Source organism: Hemicordylus capensis, chromosome 6 (genome assembly GCF_027244095.1).
Source record: "Hemicordylus capensis ecotype Gifberg chromosome 6, rHemCap1.1.pri, whole genome shotgun sequence".
In the NCBI taxonomy this organism is placed as follows: Eukaryota; Metazoa; Chordata; class Lepidosauria; order Squamata; family Cordylidae; genus Hemicordylus; species Hemicordylus capensis.
Genome location: NC_069662.1, coordinates 15141497 through 15157304, shown reverse-complemented (window position 1 = coordinate 15157304; position 15808 = coordinate 15141497). Strand labels below are relative to the sequence as shown.

The 15808-nt window shown below is 49.0% G+C and overlaps 2 protein-coding genes across 6 annotated transcripts in view; one reads left to right on the top strand and one right to left on the bottom strand.

Annotated features, from left to right (window-relative positions):
• Positions 1 to 15808, bottom strand: part of ZNF646 (zinc finger protein 646) — a 52560-nt gene that overhangs the window by 8840 nt on the left and 27912 nt on the right. Inside the window, exons 1-2 of one of the 5 annotated variants that reach the window (XR_008309820.1) lie at positions 8157 to 8717; positions 7564 to 8054 (exon numbers count right to left, since the gene is read on the bottom strand). The exons of 1 other annotated variant lie outside the window; for it this stretch is intronic. The gene's annotated coding sequence lies outside the window, so the exon portion shown is untranslated. 3 more of the 5 variants (XR_008309822.1, XM_053261707.1, XR_008309821.1) reach the window with 3 other exon arrangements.
• ZNF668 (zinc finger protein 668) lies at positions 7966 to 15354 on the top strand. The gene is made up of 2 exons (XM_053261709.1): positions 7966 to 8096; positions 12780 to 15354. Exons 1-2 carry the CDS (start codon positions 8049 to 8051, stop codon positions 14586 to 14588), a joined length of 1857 nt encoding a protein of 618 aa, XP_053117684.1. The 5' UTR covers positions 7966 to 8048; the 3' UTR covers positions 14589 to 15354.

Genomic DNA, 15808 nt, shown 5'->3' with positions numbered 1-15808 from the left:
GCTCTTATTATTTCTTGTCACACGTTGGAGGTGATCTCTCTCTCTCTCTCTGTCTCTCTCTCTCACACACACACACACACACACACACACACACACACACACACACACCCTAGTAACACAAGCCAGACTGGGGGTAGGGAATATGGGCATTTGACAGCTTATGTTGGGGTTTTTGAAACTTTGGTCCCCAGATGTTGCTGACCTTTGATTAGTGCAGCTGGCGCTAACAGGAGTTGTAGTCGAACAACATTGAGGGACCCAAGTCTGCGAAGAATCTCTGGCTTAAGATTTTTATTCAGTTGTAGGTTCCTTCCATCGCCACCTCACTGGCAAGATGTTTTCTACTGACAGATCTTCACTACTATCCTAGCTTTTAAAATAACCTATCATCTGCCCTTCAGAGGCAGGGAGAACTAAAAAATAGCCAACCAAGGATGGATAACTGGGACTGCACTTAGGTTCCTCATTCTGGTGGTTTTAAAGATTTATTTATTCTCTATTTAGTTATTCAATTTTATACCACCCTTCCAGAAAGGCTCAGTTATAACTTTGAGAACATGGGTGTATGCCCAAGGCTCAAAAAGCAGAAAGGGGAGTAATGCAGTTTTATTACTTTATACAGTGTTTCCCAGTCCCATTGGCTGAAAGCCTATATAAGTAGTTTAAGGGAGCTGAACAAGCAACTTTAAACATCCATGAAAGATTAAGAGGAGGAGCAAATCAGTCACCCCATCAGGCTGGAAGACTCCACTACCACCACCAGGATGCATGCTGCTACAAGCAAAATACTACCCTATGGAACATCCTGGCACTGGAACTCATTCCCATCACTGCCATGATGCTTCCGCTCCCCATCTTCTGCTTTGCCAGTCTCATGGTCAGGATCAGACAAGACACAAACCAAGAGCCTCCTGGTCTGTACACTGGTGCCCTCTGTGAGGGGATCTGTCTCAGCCCTCCATCCAAGGCCGTTTCCAGTTTTGCTGTCACACACAGTCTCCGCATCCTGTGTGCTTGGCTATCTTCAGCCCAGAGCTGATGCTCACTCCTCTCCCGCAGGAAAACTCCTTTCTATGCTAGCACTCAACCTCACACCTCTGTTGCTGGATGCTTCCCTCCCTGAATCACAACAGCCAATAGGCTGGCAGCCCCTCCCACATGAGAGACAAAGCACCAGCTCTTCCACATCCCCTCCCACTCAAAATGGAAATTCGGCTCCCCCAGTGGGATCCAGCAGCCATCGCAACATGGGCACAAATGATTTCCAAAAAGAACGACCTTGCTATCTGGGCTGCTGCAAATCTTTTCTTCTTCTGGTGCATGGAGGTGGCACCCTGTTTAATCAAATGGTTTGGCCAACTGCGACTCTTTGGGTCATGCGTGAGGGAAGTCTTGACCCACTGAGGCCAAAACCCACATATGACCTCAGTGGTAGTATACAGGCTTTGCACGCAAAAGGTCCCAGGTTCAAATCCCCTGCATGTTTTAAATGATTTTAATTATCCAACACTAAATGGGACATTTAAACATTCATCATCTGTGTGTGTGCGTGTGCGCGTTTTAAAAGTAGTCACTGCGGCGTGCTACGGATTGGGACCACAATGCTGGAGGAAAAAGCAAACCCTTTTGCCCCATGCTATTATCTCAATGAAAAATCACACACCCTTTCGCAAACTGCTCTTTGACCTGGGGAAGAAGCTCCTAAGGGCATCAGTGGAAACCTCCCTACTGGGGAAGTAGCAGTTTTGTGCAGGGAAAGGGGGTGTTTACTGGGACCACAGCACATGGGGAGAAATGGATGATAATAATAATGTCATTTATATGACTGCCCCGTAACAAATGTTCTGGGTAGCTCACAAAACAAAGTCAGCATACAATTCAAACAAAACTTTGAATGTAATAAACATTGCATTTTAAAATGCCTGGGCATTTAAATAAATAAAAGAATAAAAGAACCTTTACCCAGAGCCCAAAAGACCATAACAATGGTGCCTGGTGAACCTCACTGGGAAGGCTACTTCATAAACAGGGTGCCACCACTAAAAAGGCCTTCTCCCAAGTAGCTACTGCCTCCCAGGAACATAGGAAGTTGCTGAAAGGCATCATCTCATACTGCGCAGGAGGAGGCAATGGTAAACCCGTCCTGACCTTAAGGTCCACATAGTCTGGTCACAAGTCACTTAGCGCTTTAAAGGTTAAAAGCAGCCGAGTTACCCCGGGGTCCTCAAACGTGGGTCTCTGGATGTTGCTGGATGACAACTCCCATCATTCCTGACCACAATGGTCTTCCGCCATGATGAGAGTTACACTCCAACATCTAGAAACCTAAGTGTGGGGACTCCTGGGTTAGCCCTTTATCTCGGTGTGTGATGGTCCCGATCCAGATCAGCCCCTCTCCCAACGGGTAAGTTATTTATTTTTTAAACACAAATGGGTGATAACCCATGGCAAGCTTGCAGCTTGGCCCACAGCTTGATCGTGGCCACATAATTCTTCTCCTCGGCACGGAACACTAGAATTTGGGATCACCCAGAGAAACAGAAAATAGGTTCAGGACAATCAGAGTCACCTAATTGCTCAGCAAGGAAGCAACCTGCCTAGCGAGTAGGAGGCTGTTGATTCAAATCCCCGCTGGTGTGTTTCCCAGAATATGGGAAACTCCTATATTGCACAGCAGCGATATAGGAAGGTGCTGAAAGGCATCATCTCATGCTGCGCGGGAGAAGGCAATAGTGTGGTGTAGTGGTTAGAGTGCTGGACTAGAGCCGGGGAAACCCGAGTTCCAATCCCCATTCAGCCATGAAACTAGCTGGGTGACTCTGGGCCAGTCACTTCTCTCTCAGTCTAATCTACTTCACAGGGTTGTTGTGAGGAGAAACTTAAGTATGTAGTACACCACTCTGGGCTCCTTGGAGGAAGAGCGGGATATAAATGTAATAACAACAACAACAAACCACTCCTGTATTCTACCAAGAAAACCACCTGGCTCTGTGGTCACCAGGAGCTGACTCGGTGGCACAACCTTTCCTTTCAGGACAAACAAAAGGAAGTGCTTCTTTACACAGTCCATAATTTACTGGTGAAATTCACAGCCACAGATGGCTTAAAAGGGAGATAGAGAAAGTACAGGCCTATGGAAGGCTACTAGTCGCTAGGACATTCAAGTAGAACCTCTATCTTCAGAGGCAGCATTGTGGCAGGGGGGGTGAGGCAAACATCAGGGAGGGTACTACCTTCATGTCCTACTTGCAGGGTTGCAGAAGCCTCTGGCTGGCCAAGTTAAAAAAAAAAAAGGATGCTCGACCAGTTGGACCCCTGCTAAGTGAGCAGAGAGGCACCTTTTAAAGTGGCAATTCTACTGAATCACAATATTTTATATTGTAATGTGTTTTGTGTTATGTGATGTGTTTTAATTGGCTGTTTTTACTGTTTTGTAGTTGTGAGCCACCCAGAGAACAATCTGTTATGAAGCAGCTAACAAATAAAGTTTGTTATTATTTATTATCATTGAATTTAGCGGGGGAGAGCAACTGGCCCTATCCAACCCCAGCACAGCATCCCTCCAGTGGGTGCTGTTGGCGGCAACCTTATTTTTCTTTTTAGAATCTTGATTGTGAGCCCTTTTGGGACAAGGAACCATCTTATTTATATTTCAGTGTAAACTGCTTTGAAAGCCTTTGCTGAAAAGCAGTATATAAATATTCATAGTCGACTTGAAGCAAGGTTCTTCTCATGTACTTAACACAGTTTTACTGCTGTGATGATGTCTCCATTATTCTGGCATTATACAGTTCTGTCAGCTTTTCTGAGCAACCTTTTTTTTAAGAAAGAAAAAAAGAAAGAAAGAAAGAAAGAAAGAAAAGCAGAGCAGGATGAAATACCTGGAAATAAGATAAATACAAAGTTATGAAATTTACTACCACAAGATGTGGCAGTGGCAACTCGCTTAGATTCATTTGAAGGAGGTGAGGAAGAGGATAGGATATAGTCATGGAGAAGGGGACCATCAATAGCTATGACAGCAAAATCGAGCCTCCAGATATAGATGCAGTATAACTTTGAAGACAGTGCAAGGGGCAAACAGGGAAATGCTGTCACCTTCCTGCTCTGCTTCTTCATGTCTGGAAGCTTGAAAAGAAACACTGGACTACAGGAAGCTTGGTCAGTTCTAGCAAGGCAACTCTTGCCTTATTGTATTTGTCTGCATTCAACTTTCTCTTTCTCAAACGAGCTACCTCACAGGGCTAGTGTTGGAATGAATGCAGAAGTCATGTGATCTGCCTTGACTCTAAACAAATTAATGCAAACCTCTGAGCACTAACCCCAGATCAGTGTTTCTCAACATTTTTGGAGTCATGGACTGGTACGTTCTTTGTGTGCAGTTTCCCAGACCAGCAGTTAGTAAAGGGGTCACCCTGCCCCCACCCCCAGGCACCCCTTAAAACAATTTCAAGCGACGGGGGGGGGTTTAACCACTGCTGGGAGCTCTCCAGAGCTCATTTCTAGGCAGGCAGCCCTCGCTGCTGGGATAACACTTATTTAGCTTCCTTGAAATGAATGTTATCCCAGCAGTGAGGGCTGCCTGCTTAGAAATGAGCTCTGGAGAGCTCCCAGTGGCGGTACCCCCGCCCCCCGCTTGAAATTGTTTTGGTGGGGGGATTAATTCCTCATGGGCCAGCACAGAATGGCACTCAATTCCTCACGGACCAGCACTGGTCCACGGACCGGTGGTTGAGAAACACTGCCCCAGAGCAGGGGATGGTGTGAGATGCAGTGACAGAAGGCCAGCAGATTTTGGGGAAGAAATGTAGAGAGTTGCCTTTTGCTTATTTAGTCCTGTGGTCCATCTAGCTCAGTATTGTCTACACTGACTGGCAGTGGCTCCTCCAAGGTTACAGGCAAGTGTCTTTCCCAGTCCTACCTGGAGATACTAAGGACTGAAGCAGAGAACTTTTGCATGCAAAGCAGACACTCTTCCACTGAGTTCCGGCCCCATCCCCAAATTGAAGAGTTGCTGGCTTTGGAAGGGAAGTGGTGTACATTTGTATACTGCAGGGTATGCCAGAACCAGAGTTCTCTGCTGAACAGAAGGAAGGTTTCACAGAGCAGAGCAGAAACTGGGACTTAAAATTCTCTTTGAGAGTTGAATTTGAATTTTAAGTCTACAGTTGTAGAGAGAAGCCTAGTGATTTGGGAGAGAGCAGGGTAGGTTAGGAGTCTATAGTTTCTCTGAGGGGAATGAAATCTAACATGTCAACACAAATTGGAGCCAGAACCCCTGGGTTTTAATCCTAATTCAGAAAAGGCAATGGGTCTGATGAGCAGAATATTTTCCATACCCCAACACACCGGTTTCTTTCCACAGCTCTTGCTTCTCTACACTTGAAGGCAAGTATTTTGCCCACATTGGAGGATGCCATAAAGCACTTCAAACTGAAGGCTGCCATAGAAACACACCATGTCGCTGCTTATGCAAGGAGATAAACTCTGTTTCTGTATAAACAAGAACGGGCAGCACAAGGTTATGGTGTATGGTTCCAGACACACTTGCAGATTATTACTAATTTTTTTCTTTCTTACCTCTCAAATCATGCTGAACATCCCAAATGAGCACAAAACTTCATAAGTATAAGAAGTCACGATGGATTTTCTTCCCCAAAGGCAGGAAATAATGGTCCAGCAGGCAGGCATATTAAGAGGCATGTAGAACAGAATGGGAGGGAGGGGGATGCATCTCCTAATTCAGGACAAGTGATTTCACAGGGTTTGAGCTACTGCGTATATATTCTGAATGTCTGAAGAGAAGAGGGAATGCACAGATCTTCAAGTAGCAGGAGACCCTTTAGAATCCCATCTCCAGCTCAGGAGGTAACAAACAAGTAGACAGTCAAGGAACAAGAAGTTGGAAGAGACACAAGGACCCTGAGTGCGCAGAGACTGGAATTTGGACCTTAAAATTCCAGATTTCAAAAATACTTTTCAATGGGCCTTAACACCAAACTGAAAAGTACAGGCAGAGAATTCAACACTAATATAATTTCAAGTACTGGAGGTCCTTAGGCAGAGAGATCAAAACATTATTTCCTAAGAGTACAAAACTTCCAAACTCCAGAAGAGATGCGAAAGTTGTGGGGAACCCCCACATCAGCCAGGAATGGGCAGAGATCAGCTGCAGTCAGTCTACACCCCAGGACTTCTAAGGCATTAAAGACGGAGCTTGTCCAGACCTCAAAGGATGCAGGAAGAGTCAGTAAGCAGCAGCTGCACTTCACGAAAGAGAGAATGGCGCAAGTTTTGAGGCTTTGGACGCGGACTGAAGATCTGAGGTATCAACTCATCTGTCCCAGTTTAGGGGCGATTCCAGTTGCAAACAGTGAGCTAAAGAACTCCAAAGTCCTCTCAGGATCCAGCCATGAGGTAGAGATCAGGTCCCACGTCGCTGCCTTAGCTTCCTAGAAAGACACAGACTCAAAAAGCCCCTCTCTTCCTCTCAAAGAGCAGGAGATTAATTTGTTCAAGGCAACCGGGGAAAACAAAACGTGGGAGGAAAACTCTTGCTGCCCAGCCCCTTTCAGGCATCTCAGGCACCCTGAAGAGCAATGACTGGCCGCTCAGGCACCCCCCGCTTCTCCCTGAGAGCTCTCACACTTAGGGGTGGGCATCCCCCCAGCATCTTCTACTTTGAGATCCAAGGACCTGGGCTTGGAGAAGTCACACAAGCTAGGGCAACAACAAATACTTCCTTTTGTTGCTAGGAAACAGGAAATGTGCACCTCCCTAAATTTTCCCCTCAGTATCCTAGACGAGACTTCACTTCCTGTGGATTTAGGGCTTGGCGTTACCTCGAAAGTCTTCCCCGGACCTTCGCTTCATCATAGAGGTATTAAAAAAGACGAAGCGTGACAAACAGCCCAAACTTCCGGCGCCTCCATCGTCTTCTATACTCCAGGGAAACAGAGTGACGCCGCTCTAAGCTCTTAACACTCTATGATGAACGCCGACTCTACTTTGCGTTGCAAATTAAGTGTAGAAAATCATTTCTATCTCTATTGTCACCTCACGCGGCGTGTTCCAAAGATATATGCCCCCAAAGCAGCTCTACGTGGACCATATTGTTTAGTTCCGCCGCAAACCTTTGCACTTTCCCCCCCAGTGAATGGCGGAGACTATTAGGGACTTCTCTGGCACTCGGACTCGATTCAGTAGCCCTACAAAAAACTTCTACGTATACTTTATGTTTACCCTCTCCATGCATCCCCTGTAGGTCTTCTATGCCCTAAACTGCTGCATGGCAGGCAGAAATTCAACAGGTAACACCCACCACAGCATGTCTTCTGTGCAGCGGGAAGAAGCTGTCCAGCCAGGAAGGGAAAAGATAATAACCATTGATGTACCGCTAAAACCAGTATGTATGCCGAACAAGAGCTGCCCAATGATTAGTGCACTGAGGAGGACTACAGAAAGGCCACCAATAAAGTCTTAACCCACATTACTTGGTTGTAAATCCCATTGCTTACAATGAAGGTTACTTTTCATGTGAACGTAATTAAAGAGTGCAAGAAGCTCAATTAGAAAGCTTTATTTTTTTACAAAAAATATCAAATTGTTTGTTTTTGAAATGCCATACTCCATTTGGTGCACAAGTGAAACCGTTCCCTGCGGCGCCGTGGCCACACGTGCTGCTCCTCTCTCCCCGCTTACTGGGGGCTTCCGATTTTGCGGCTTGGCAATGCCACACTTCCTCCTTGTGCCATCCTCAACAACTCCCCCACTTCTGTTTCAGGACATGCCACACTTCCTGCCTGCCCCTGCCCCACCTTCTTCTCCCCCTCCCTTAAACAAACGAACTAGGAATCAAGGACTCCGCCTTTGGTCTAAAATACGAGCGCATCCCTTCGTTCCGGAGTAAAATAGAACCACCCGGTGATGAGAACGAAATCCCCGCAGTCCTAGTTCATTGCTTGTGATCCCCCTCTTTTTCTTTCTTTCTTTTTTAATTTCCTGTCTCCATTTCCTCTTCTTCCCCCGGGGTCCTAGTGCTCCACCAAATGGAACTGCAGAGGAAGGGAAAAGCAAATAGACAAAGGAGAGAGCAGGTAAGGGGGGAATGCAGCTTTTTGGAAACATTTCAAGTCCTCTACGCTATGATATAATACCTTGTCCTTGTTTTCTTTCTTTCTTTTTTTTTTAAAGGGTCCTGATGCAAAACCCCGCGGTGCGCTGTCCCCCCTCCGTGCATGTCTTTTTTTCTCCTCGGTAGCCACCTCCCTTGGTCCTAAAGACAGCCATTTTGCAAGCACTCTCCTGCGGTGCTTTGGCCTCGGATGCAAAGCGCTGCGCTGGTAAACTCCACATCGCGGAGGGACAGCAAGAATCTCCGCCCTTGGCCCTCTGGCTGGGAGCAGGCGGCTAGTTCCTTGCCTCTGGGTGTAAAAAGCCAAGAAGATGCGGGTTTCTCTTGGGTCTCTTGGTCCTAAAGCCAGCCATTTTGCTGGGAGGTTCTGTTGCTAGACCAAACCTTTGTCTTGCCGGCTTGTTATCTAGCCAAGAAACGCCAGGATTCTGTTTCCCCCACTTTTCTCTTTATTTATTTATTTATTTATTTAGGAAAAACCATCTGTTTGCAAACGGGTTCGTTCAATAAGCCCCTCGACACATACACCCCACCAGAACACGTGGACGTCGCCCTTTTGATTTATTTAAATGCCTTTGCAAGCCCTCACCTTATGCTCTCTTTACGGGGGCGATTTTTACAACGGATCTGCACAGTCCCAGGCAGGCTAGAGATGCGATAACCAGATACGTTTGGTAAAAAGGAGGAAGGATCCCCCCGGCACTTTGATTTTTCAAAACGGCCGGCTTGGATTCGAGTCGGAACGAACGCCGGCATTTTACAGGCGGAAACAAGAGAGACTTCTGTGTCCAACAGCGCTATTCTGACAGCCAGGACCACATTACCGAAACCCCTTCCCCGCCTGCTGTACATTAAATTGAATATAATAACTTAATACTGCGTTAAATGTTAATAATTAATTTAGTATCAACAATTTAATAATTATCACTTAAGCTGCAACTGCAGATCCATTCGGCAACATTCACTGTACGCAGTTGTGGGAGGGGAAGTGTGTGTGCTGGCATTTTATGTCCACGTGTATGTATTTACATGCATATACACGAGAGAGTCGAAATGCATCCCTCTCCCCTGAGATTTAATTTCTACAGACCCGTTCTCCTCAAAGGCAAAAACAGAGGCAGTGATTTATCAGGGACAGGTACTAGATAATAGGGACTTGCCCTGGTAACCGGAAGAAACACGCTAATAAAACATCTCGGTGCAATAGAAAGATCCTTAGCTTGAACATTACTGCTCCAAATTTGATTCCCAGCGGATCGCCGCGGCTTCAAGGTGCTTTTCCCGCTTCCTCTCTCCGCAATTCCTTGTGATGACTTGCACTTCTCTAGATCTACTTCTCTAGACCTCTTCCTTACAGCAGACACTCTTTGCATGCTCAGAGGCACCTCATATCTGCCAGCCCCGAGTTGTGGATTCCAGAGCTGAGCCTTGCCTGTTGTGAGAAGGGGAAAGACTTTTTCTTGTAGACTTTCTTTATTATCCAGCATCTCTCTCTCCTGTGAAAACTCCATGGTTTGCAGCCCTTACTGCCTTCTCTCTTCTCGGTCTTAAAGAGAGCCATTTTGCATCCCAAGTTTTTAGCCCATAGGGAGCCATATAAAGTTGTGTCCTTGCAGGTATCCTTTTCAAATTCTAGGAAAGATCTGCACTAGGAGAATTTTGGAATGTTTTCCCCTTCCCTCAAAGCTGCATTTTTAGGTGCTCCTCGCTTTTTTCTCCCCTGGATCCTAAATCCAGCCATTTTGCATGGAGCATCAGCCAGGCTCAGTGCAAGCAAAATTCCTCCACAATCTGTTCTGGTTGAGAAGAGAAAAGCAGTGCCTGCCCACCACTTCCCTCCTCTGTTCTTACACGGGGCTCCTTCTCCTGGATATTGGTCCTCATACTGCAGAACAGCCATTTTGCAGCTGCTTTGTGAAAGCCATGGAGAAATATTTATTTTTTCACTATACACTTGTTGCAAACCGCTTGTAAGCCAGTTTCTTTTTCTGTTAATGAAACCTCCTTTCTTTTCAAATCTTTATTGCTTTGTCTAACGGACTGGCTCTTCCTTTTCCCATCTTCTGTAGGACATCACAGAATCCTGAGGCACCTTAGACCTTTGCAGATTTATTGTGGCGTAACACTTATGGTGCTGCAAGAAGACCTTTCTTGTTTCTCTGCAACAAACTTAACACTGCTGCCCCTCTGAAAGTAGCTCCCATAGAAACTTTGTCAGTGCCCCCAGCACATCTACACAGCTCCTTGTGTATAACCGGAGGGGTGGGGCAGCTGTACCATAGAGCCCCATAGACCAAATCCCTCCCTTTCATGCTGTTTGCATTTTTTAACTGGATATTCCTATCAGGGGTTCTCAAAACCCGGTCCCCAGAAGTTGTTGGACTACAACTCCCATCACCCCTTTGGCCATTGTGGATGATGGGAGTTGTAGCCCAACAATTTCTGGGGATCTAGGTTTGAGAACCTCGGCTTTATCTAGATGGTTTAATCACCTCTCTTATGGATTGACTGGGCTAGAAATCCTAAGAAATCTTGCCTGTGGGCATCTCGGAGGCATCTGGTGGGCCACTGTGGGAAACAGGATGCTGGGCTAGAGAGGCCTTGGGCCTGATCCAGCAGGGCTGTTCCTGTGTTCTAGCCCAATAAAATGGGGTCGGCATTGGCAGCTCCCATTACTGTAGCCTTGCAAATTAATACTTGTGGGAGAGTTGCTCCTCCCCTTCTCTGCTTGCGAAACTAGAAGGAGTGGGAAGAACTCGGAGCCCACGTGCATTTGACTCCGCGCTGGTTCTTGCTGGGTGATGCCAAGATTGGCCCTTGGGGAGCCAGCCCAATAAGGGAGTCTCTTATTTCGGGTCAAAAGAGCTGCCAGACCTCTTGAGATCAGAGAAGCAAAAGGGAGAATACTTTGCATGGACACATGACTCCTATTGCCACAATGTCATGTCCAACACTCATACAATTTATGTACAGTGTACACCGGTATAGATCTATACACAGATACAGTGATTCACCTCTTCGGTTGGATGCAGGTACAGCAATACGCCTCCTTTCTGTATCCTGCATTGGAGGGAGGTCTGTGCACTGCCTCGTGGTTTTCTAAATATACGAATGCAGGTATGGTCACAAAAACATGACTGAGTGTACAGACATCCTGAACACAGGTACAATATAATGTTTGGATAGGGCTATGCAGTTTGCTACTGGGGTGTTTACCTAAGTACACTAGCTACTTGCCCTAGGCAAGAGTCAAATCACAAGCCCAATCTAGTGTTGTCATAGCCGTGGGCAGCTGTGCCCAGATGTGTGTGTGTGTGTGTGTGTGTGTGTGTGTGTGTGTGTTCTCCATCCCAGGGTCCCTGACACTAGTAGCTGCAGGCTGAACTGCAGCTGGCCAAAGCCACTACTCCAGGAAGGAACAGGTAGAAGATAAGACTCTTCATATTTCTATCAGTTATGGCCAGTCCAGAAGCGTCATAGGAAGCTGCCCTTCACTGAGTCCGTCCCTTGCTCCCTCTAACTTGGTGTTGACTGCACTACTTGGCAGCAGCTCTGCAGGGTTTCAGGCAGGGATCTTCCCCAGCCCTACCAAGAGATCCCAAGTTCAATCCCCAGTCCTTCCATGGGGATTCAGCCAGGTGGGGCTCGGGATGGAGCCTGGGACCTCCTGCATGCAAGGTGTGTCCTCTACCACTGGGCCACAGCCCTCCCCTTAAATGCTGCTTCTCGTTCTCGCCCGTGCCATTGGCAGGGGCTGATGTTGCATGCTCCGATTCCCCGACTCCCTTCTGTGCTTGACGGCGGCTCCGGAGCCTGAATGCACACAGTCTCTGGTAACAAGGTGAGGCCGGAGCTCAGTGGTAGAGTATCTGCATTCCATGCAGAAGGTCCCGGGTGCCACCATCTCCAGGCAAGGCTGGGAAACAGGCGCCTCGCTATAATGGAGCAGGGGGACAAAATGTCCCTTGGCGGCTGGTGCCCATTGTACTTCCGGGGGTTGCTGGAGGCTCCCCACCACCACCCCGTCCTGCATCCCTTGTATTGCCCAGACACCAGGTGTCCAAAGTTGCCAAGCCCCACTGCCCCCTCCCACCGCCAGGCATGCCCCCCACCAGCCTTGTGGTCACCCACCCACCCCGCCACTGCCATTGCTGCTGCCGCCGGCCTGCCTCACTTGGCCAGTTACGATGCCCTCTAAAATGTCACAGTGGTGGCTCATGTCAGCACGATGATGTCATCAGACTGCGACGTGGCCCGGCAAAGGCAAGCAGCACGGGTGGCTGGGTGGAGCAGGGGTGGTCAGCCTGCAGTGAGTGGTGGCAGCAGTGGCGGCGGCAGCCACAATGGGGAACACCCCAGATCTCGTCCCAGGGCTGCCCTCATCATCGCTGGGCCACTGCTGGGAAAGATTCCTGCCTGAAACTTTGGAGAGCTGCTGTCGTTCAGTGCAGATAATACTGACCAATGGTCTGAGTCAGTATAAGGAAGCTTCTTACATTCCCATGAACGTTTCTCCTTACAGCATCACCAGCTTGTATGTCCAAGATTCCATCCTTGCTGGAAGCGGGATATTTGTTTTGGGCTGTTTACCAAAGAGTGACTGTCATGACGAACTTTGTAACTTGAATTGCCTCATCTGTTTCAGGCAACATCCTCTCCAAAGATGGCTGAGGCAGAAGAAGAAGAAGTTGGCGTGGAGGTGAAGCTGGAGGAGGAGGAGGAGGAGGAGGAGGAGGAAGAAGAGGCTGGCTACATCCAGTCTGGCCGGCGCTACAAGTGCCTGACGTGCAGCAAGACCTTCCCCAGTGTGCCCCGTGTGTTGCGTCATCTGAAGTCCCACTCGGCCAGTTCCGGCGACGGCTTAGTTAGCAAGCTCACTTGCCCCAGCTGCAGAAAGGAGTTCCCCGACCGCGGCCAGCTCCGCAAACATCAGCTCAGCCACCAGACTGAGCGGCCATACCAGTGCCAACTCTGCGCAAAGGCCTACAAGACGGCCCCTGAGCTGCGCAACCACGGCCGCAGTCACAGCGGTGAGAAGCCTTTTGTGTGCCAAGAATGCGGCAAGGCCTTCATGCAGCCCGTCTGCCTCCGGGTCCATATGGCCCGGCACACAGGAGACCTGCCGTTCCGTTGCCAGCAGTGCCATAAAGGGTATGGCACCCTCTCCAAGCTGAAGATCCACCAGCGCTCCCACACAGGTGAGAAGCCGTATTCCTGTGGCGAGTGCGGGAAGCGCTTTGCCGACCCCTCGGTGTTCCGGAAGCACCGCCGCACCCATGCGGGCCTGCGCCCCTACCAGTGCAAGGTCTGCCACAAGACCTACGCTGAGCTCAAGGACCTCAAAAACCATGAGCGTTCGCACACCGGCGAGCGGCCCTTCCTGTGCCAGGACTGTGGGAAGGCCTTCTCCCGCTCGTCTTCACTCGCCTGCCACCAGCGCATCCATGCCGCCAACAAGCCGTACTGTTGCAACCTCTGTGGCAAAGGGTTCACCCAGCTCTCCTCCTACCAGAGCCACCAGCGCACCCACTCTGGGGAGAAGCCTTTCCTCTGCCCGCAGTGTGGGCGCATGTTCAGTGACCCCTCCAGCTTCCGCAGGCATCAGCGAGCCCACCAGGGCCTCAAACCGTACGCCTGCGACAAGTGTGGGAAGGCTTTCCGCCAGCCGGCCGACCTGGCCATGCACCAGCGCATCCACACGGGCGAGAGGCCTCACAAGTGCTCCCAGTGTGACAAGAGCTTTGTGGCCTCGTGGGACCTCAAGCGCCACCTGCTGGTGCATTCGGGGCAACGCCCCCACCAGTGTGGGGAGTGCGGCAAGAGTTTTGCCGAGCGGGCCAGCCTCACGAAGCACTATCGTGTCCACTCTGGTGAGCGGCCCTTCAAGTGTGGCCGCTGCGGCAAGGCCTTTGTGGTGTCCTCCAGCCTGAGGAAACACGAGCGCACCCACAGCAACGAGAACAATGACAACAAGCCAGCACCCTTCAGCAACCAAGACCCACCACCCGGTGACCAGTCGGCCATTGTTGTTGCCACTGTGGTGCCTGCGTGTGGCGAGTGCGGTGAAGCTTTTTCTTCTACCCAGGAGCTGCGCCGCCACGAGCGGCAGTTCCACCCTGGCCTGCGCCCATTTCCATGCCCAGAGTGTGGCAAAGGTTTCTCGGACCGAGCTGGGCTGCGTAAACACGAGCGTATCCACTCGGGGATCCGTCCCCATGCCTGTCCTCACTGTTCGAAGGCTTTCCTGAGCGCCTCTGACCTGCGCAAGCACCTCAAGACACACGGGGCCCTTGAAAACAGGGTCCCTGAGGACACCATGGTGACTGCTACCATAACGACCTATGAGCCGCTCATGCCCGCCCATATCCACCACCATCACCATGACGACGGGATGGAGACTGACAAGGAGTCCCCATCGGACTGTCTGCAGGAAGCTCTCACTGAACCCACTTAAGCCCCACACCTTTCATACCTTACATGCGATTGGGTGACATGACCTGCATATTTTGAGGCTCCACTCTTTACCTGAACTGATGGACCTTCTACAAACCAGCAGCCTGGCCTCGTTTCATATCATGTGCCATGGGCAACCCTCCTTGGATGTCTCCCCTTTAGGGAACATCAGTCTCTGTGCGTCCAGCACTTATCAGGCACTTCAGAAGCTCCACCTCTTTTCATAAGTGGGTGTCCAATGCTTCCAATGCTTGCAAGCTGCTGCCCCACTTTCCCCAACATTTGCTCATGCAGAGAAGAAAAGTGTGCCGGGGGCGTGGAGGAATTATGCTTTCAAAACACAGACATTTCCTGATAAGGAAAGGGGGCCATGTGTGTATATGTGTGTGTGTGTGCTTCCATCTCCTGAAGGGTAATGAGCATCCTGCACCTGAACGTGCGTGCATGTGTGTGTTGCAGTCCATTGGCTTAAACCCTTATGCTGTGTGTGACTTTGGGGGTGGAAGCAGGATTAAAGTAGTAAAGGAGGGTCTCTCTCTCTTGTGTGTGGGAGAAACAAGGCAAGATCCGCTTTCCATCTCCTAGGACAATTGTCTCTATAAATCTGACTTATGCTGGCCTCTCTCTTGTGTGTGGGAGAAACAAGGCAAGATCCACTTTCCATCTCCTAGGACAATTGTCTCTATAAATCTGACTTATGCTGGCCTGGCTTGTATAAACAGATAAAAATAAAATGTTTTTTTGTTGTTGTTTTGTTTTTTAATGTATTTGATGTCCAGAGTAATTTTGTGCAAGTTGTGGGTATGGAGAATAGAACCCAAGAGTCTTCTACGCTTCCATCTAAACTGCTGTATTCAACTCTTCTAGAGCAGAGGACATAATTCAGGGGGTCTGTGCTTTTCCCCTCTGCACCACACCCAAACTGGTTCATAACTCCACTACTCTTCCACAGAGTCCAAAAGCCCAGGTTTTTAGACTGTTTCTTCTATATTGCACTTGCGGCACCGATTGGCTGGGCTGCTGTGATGGCATGGAATGTTCAGTTGCCCAGGAAACTTAGGTGATATGCGGCCTGTATTCTGTGAGGGGAAAGGAAATTTGTTGCTGTTGTTATTGTTGTGGCTGGGATTGAAGCCTAGCACAGGGGATGGCTAAGGACTTGGAAGGACACAGAGACATTGAAGGGCAGGGTACCTGGGGCACAGAGAAAGGCACAGAGTT

Excerpts from the sequence above, each read along its gene's own strand:
- ZNF668 (XM_053261709.1), top strand. The coding sequence starts at position 8,049 with ATGGAACTGCAGAGGAAGGGAAAAGCAAATAGACAAAGGAGAGAGCAG. Across the intron at positions 8,097-12,779 it reads ATAGACAAAGGAGAGAGCAG|GCAACATCCTCTCCAAAGAT; the intron begins GTAAGGGGGGAA and ends CATCTGTTTCAG.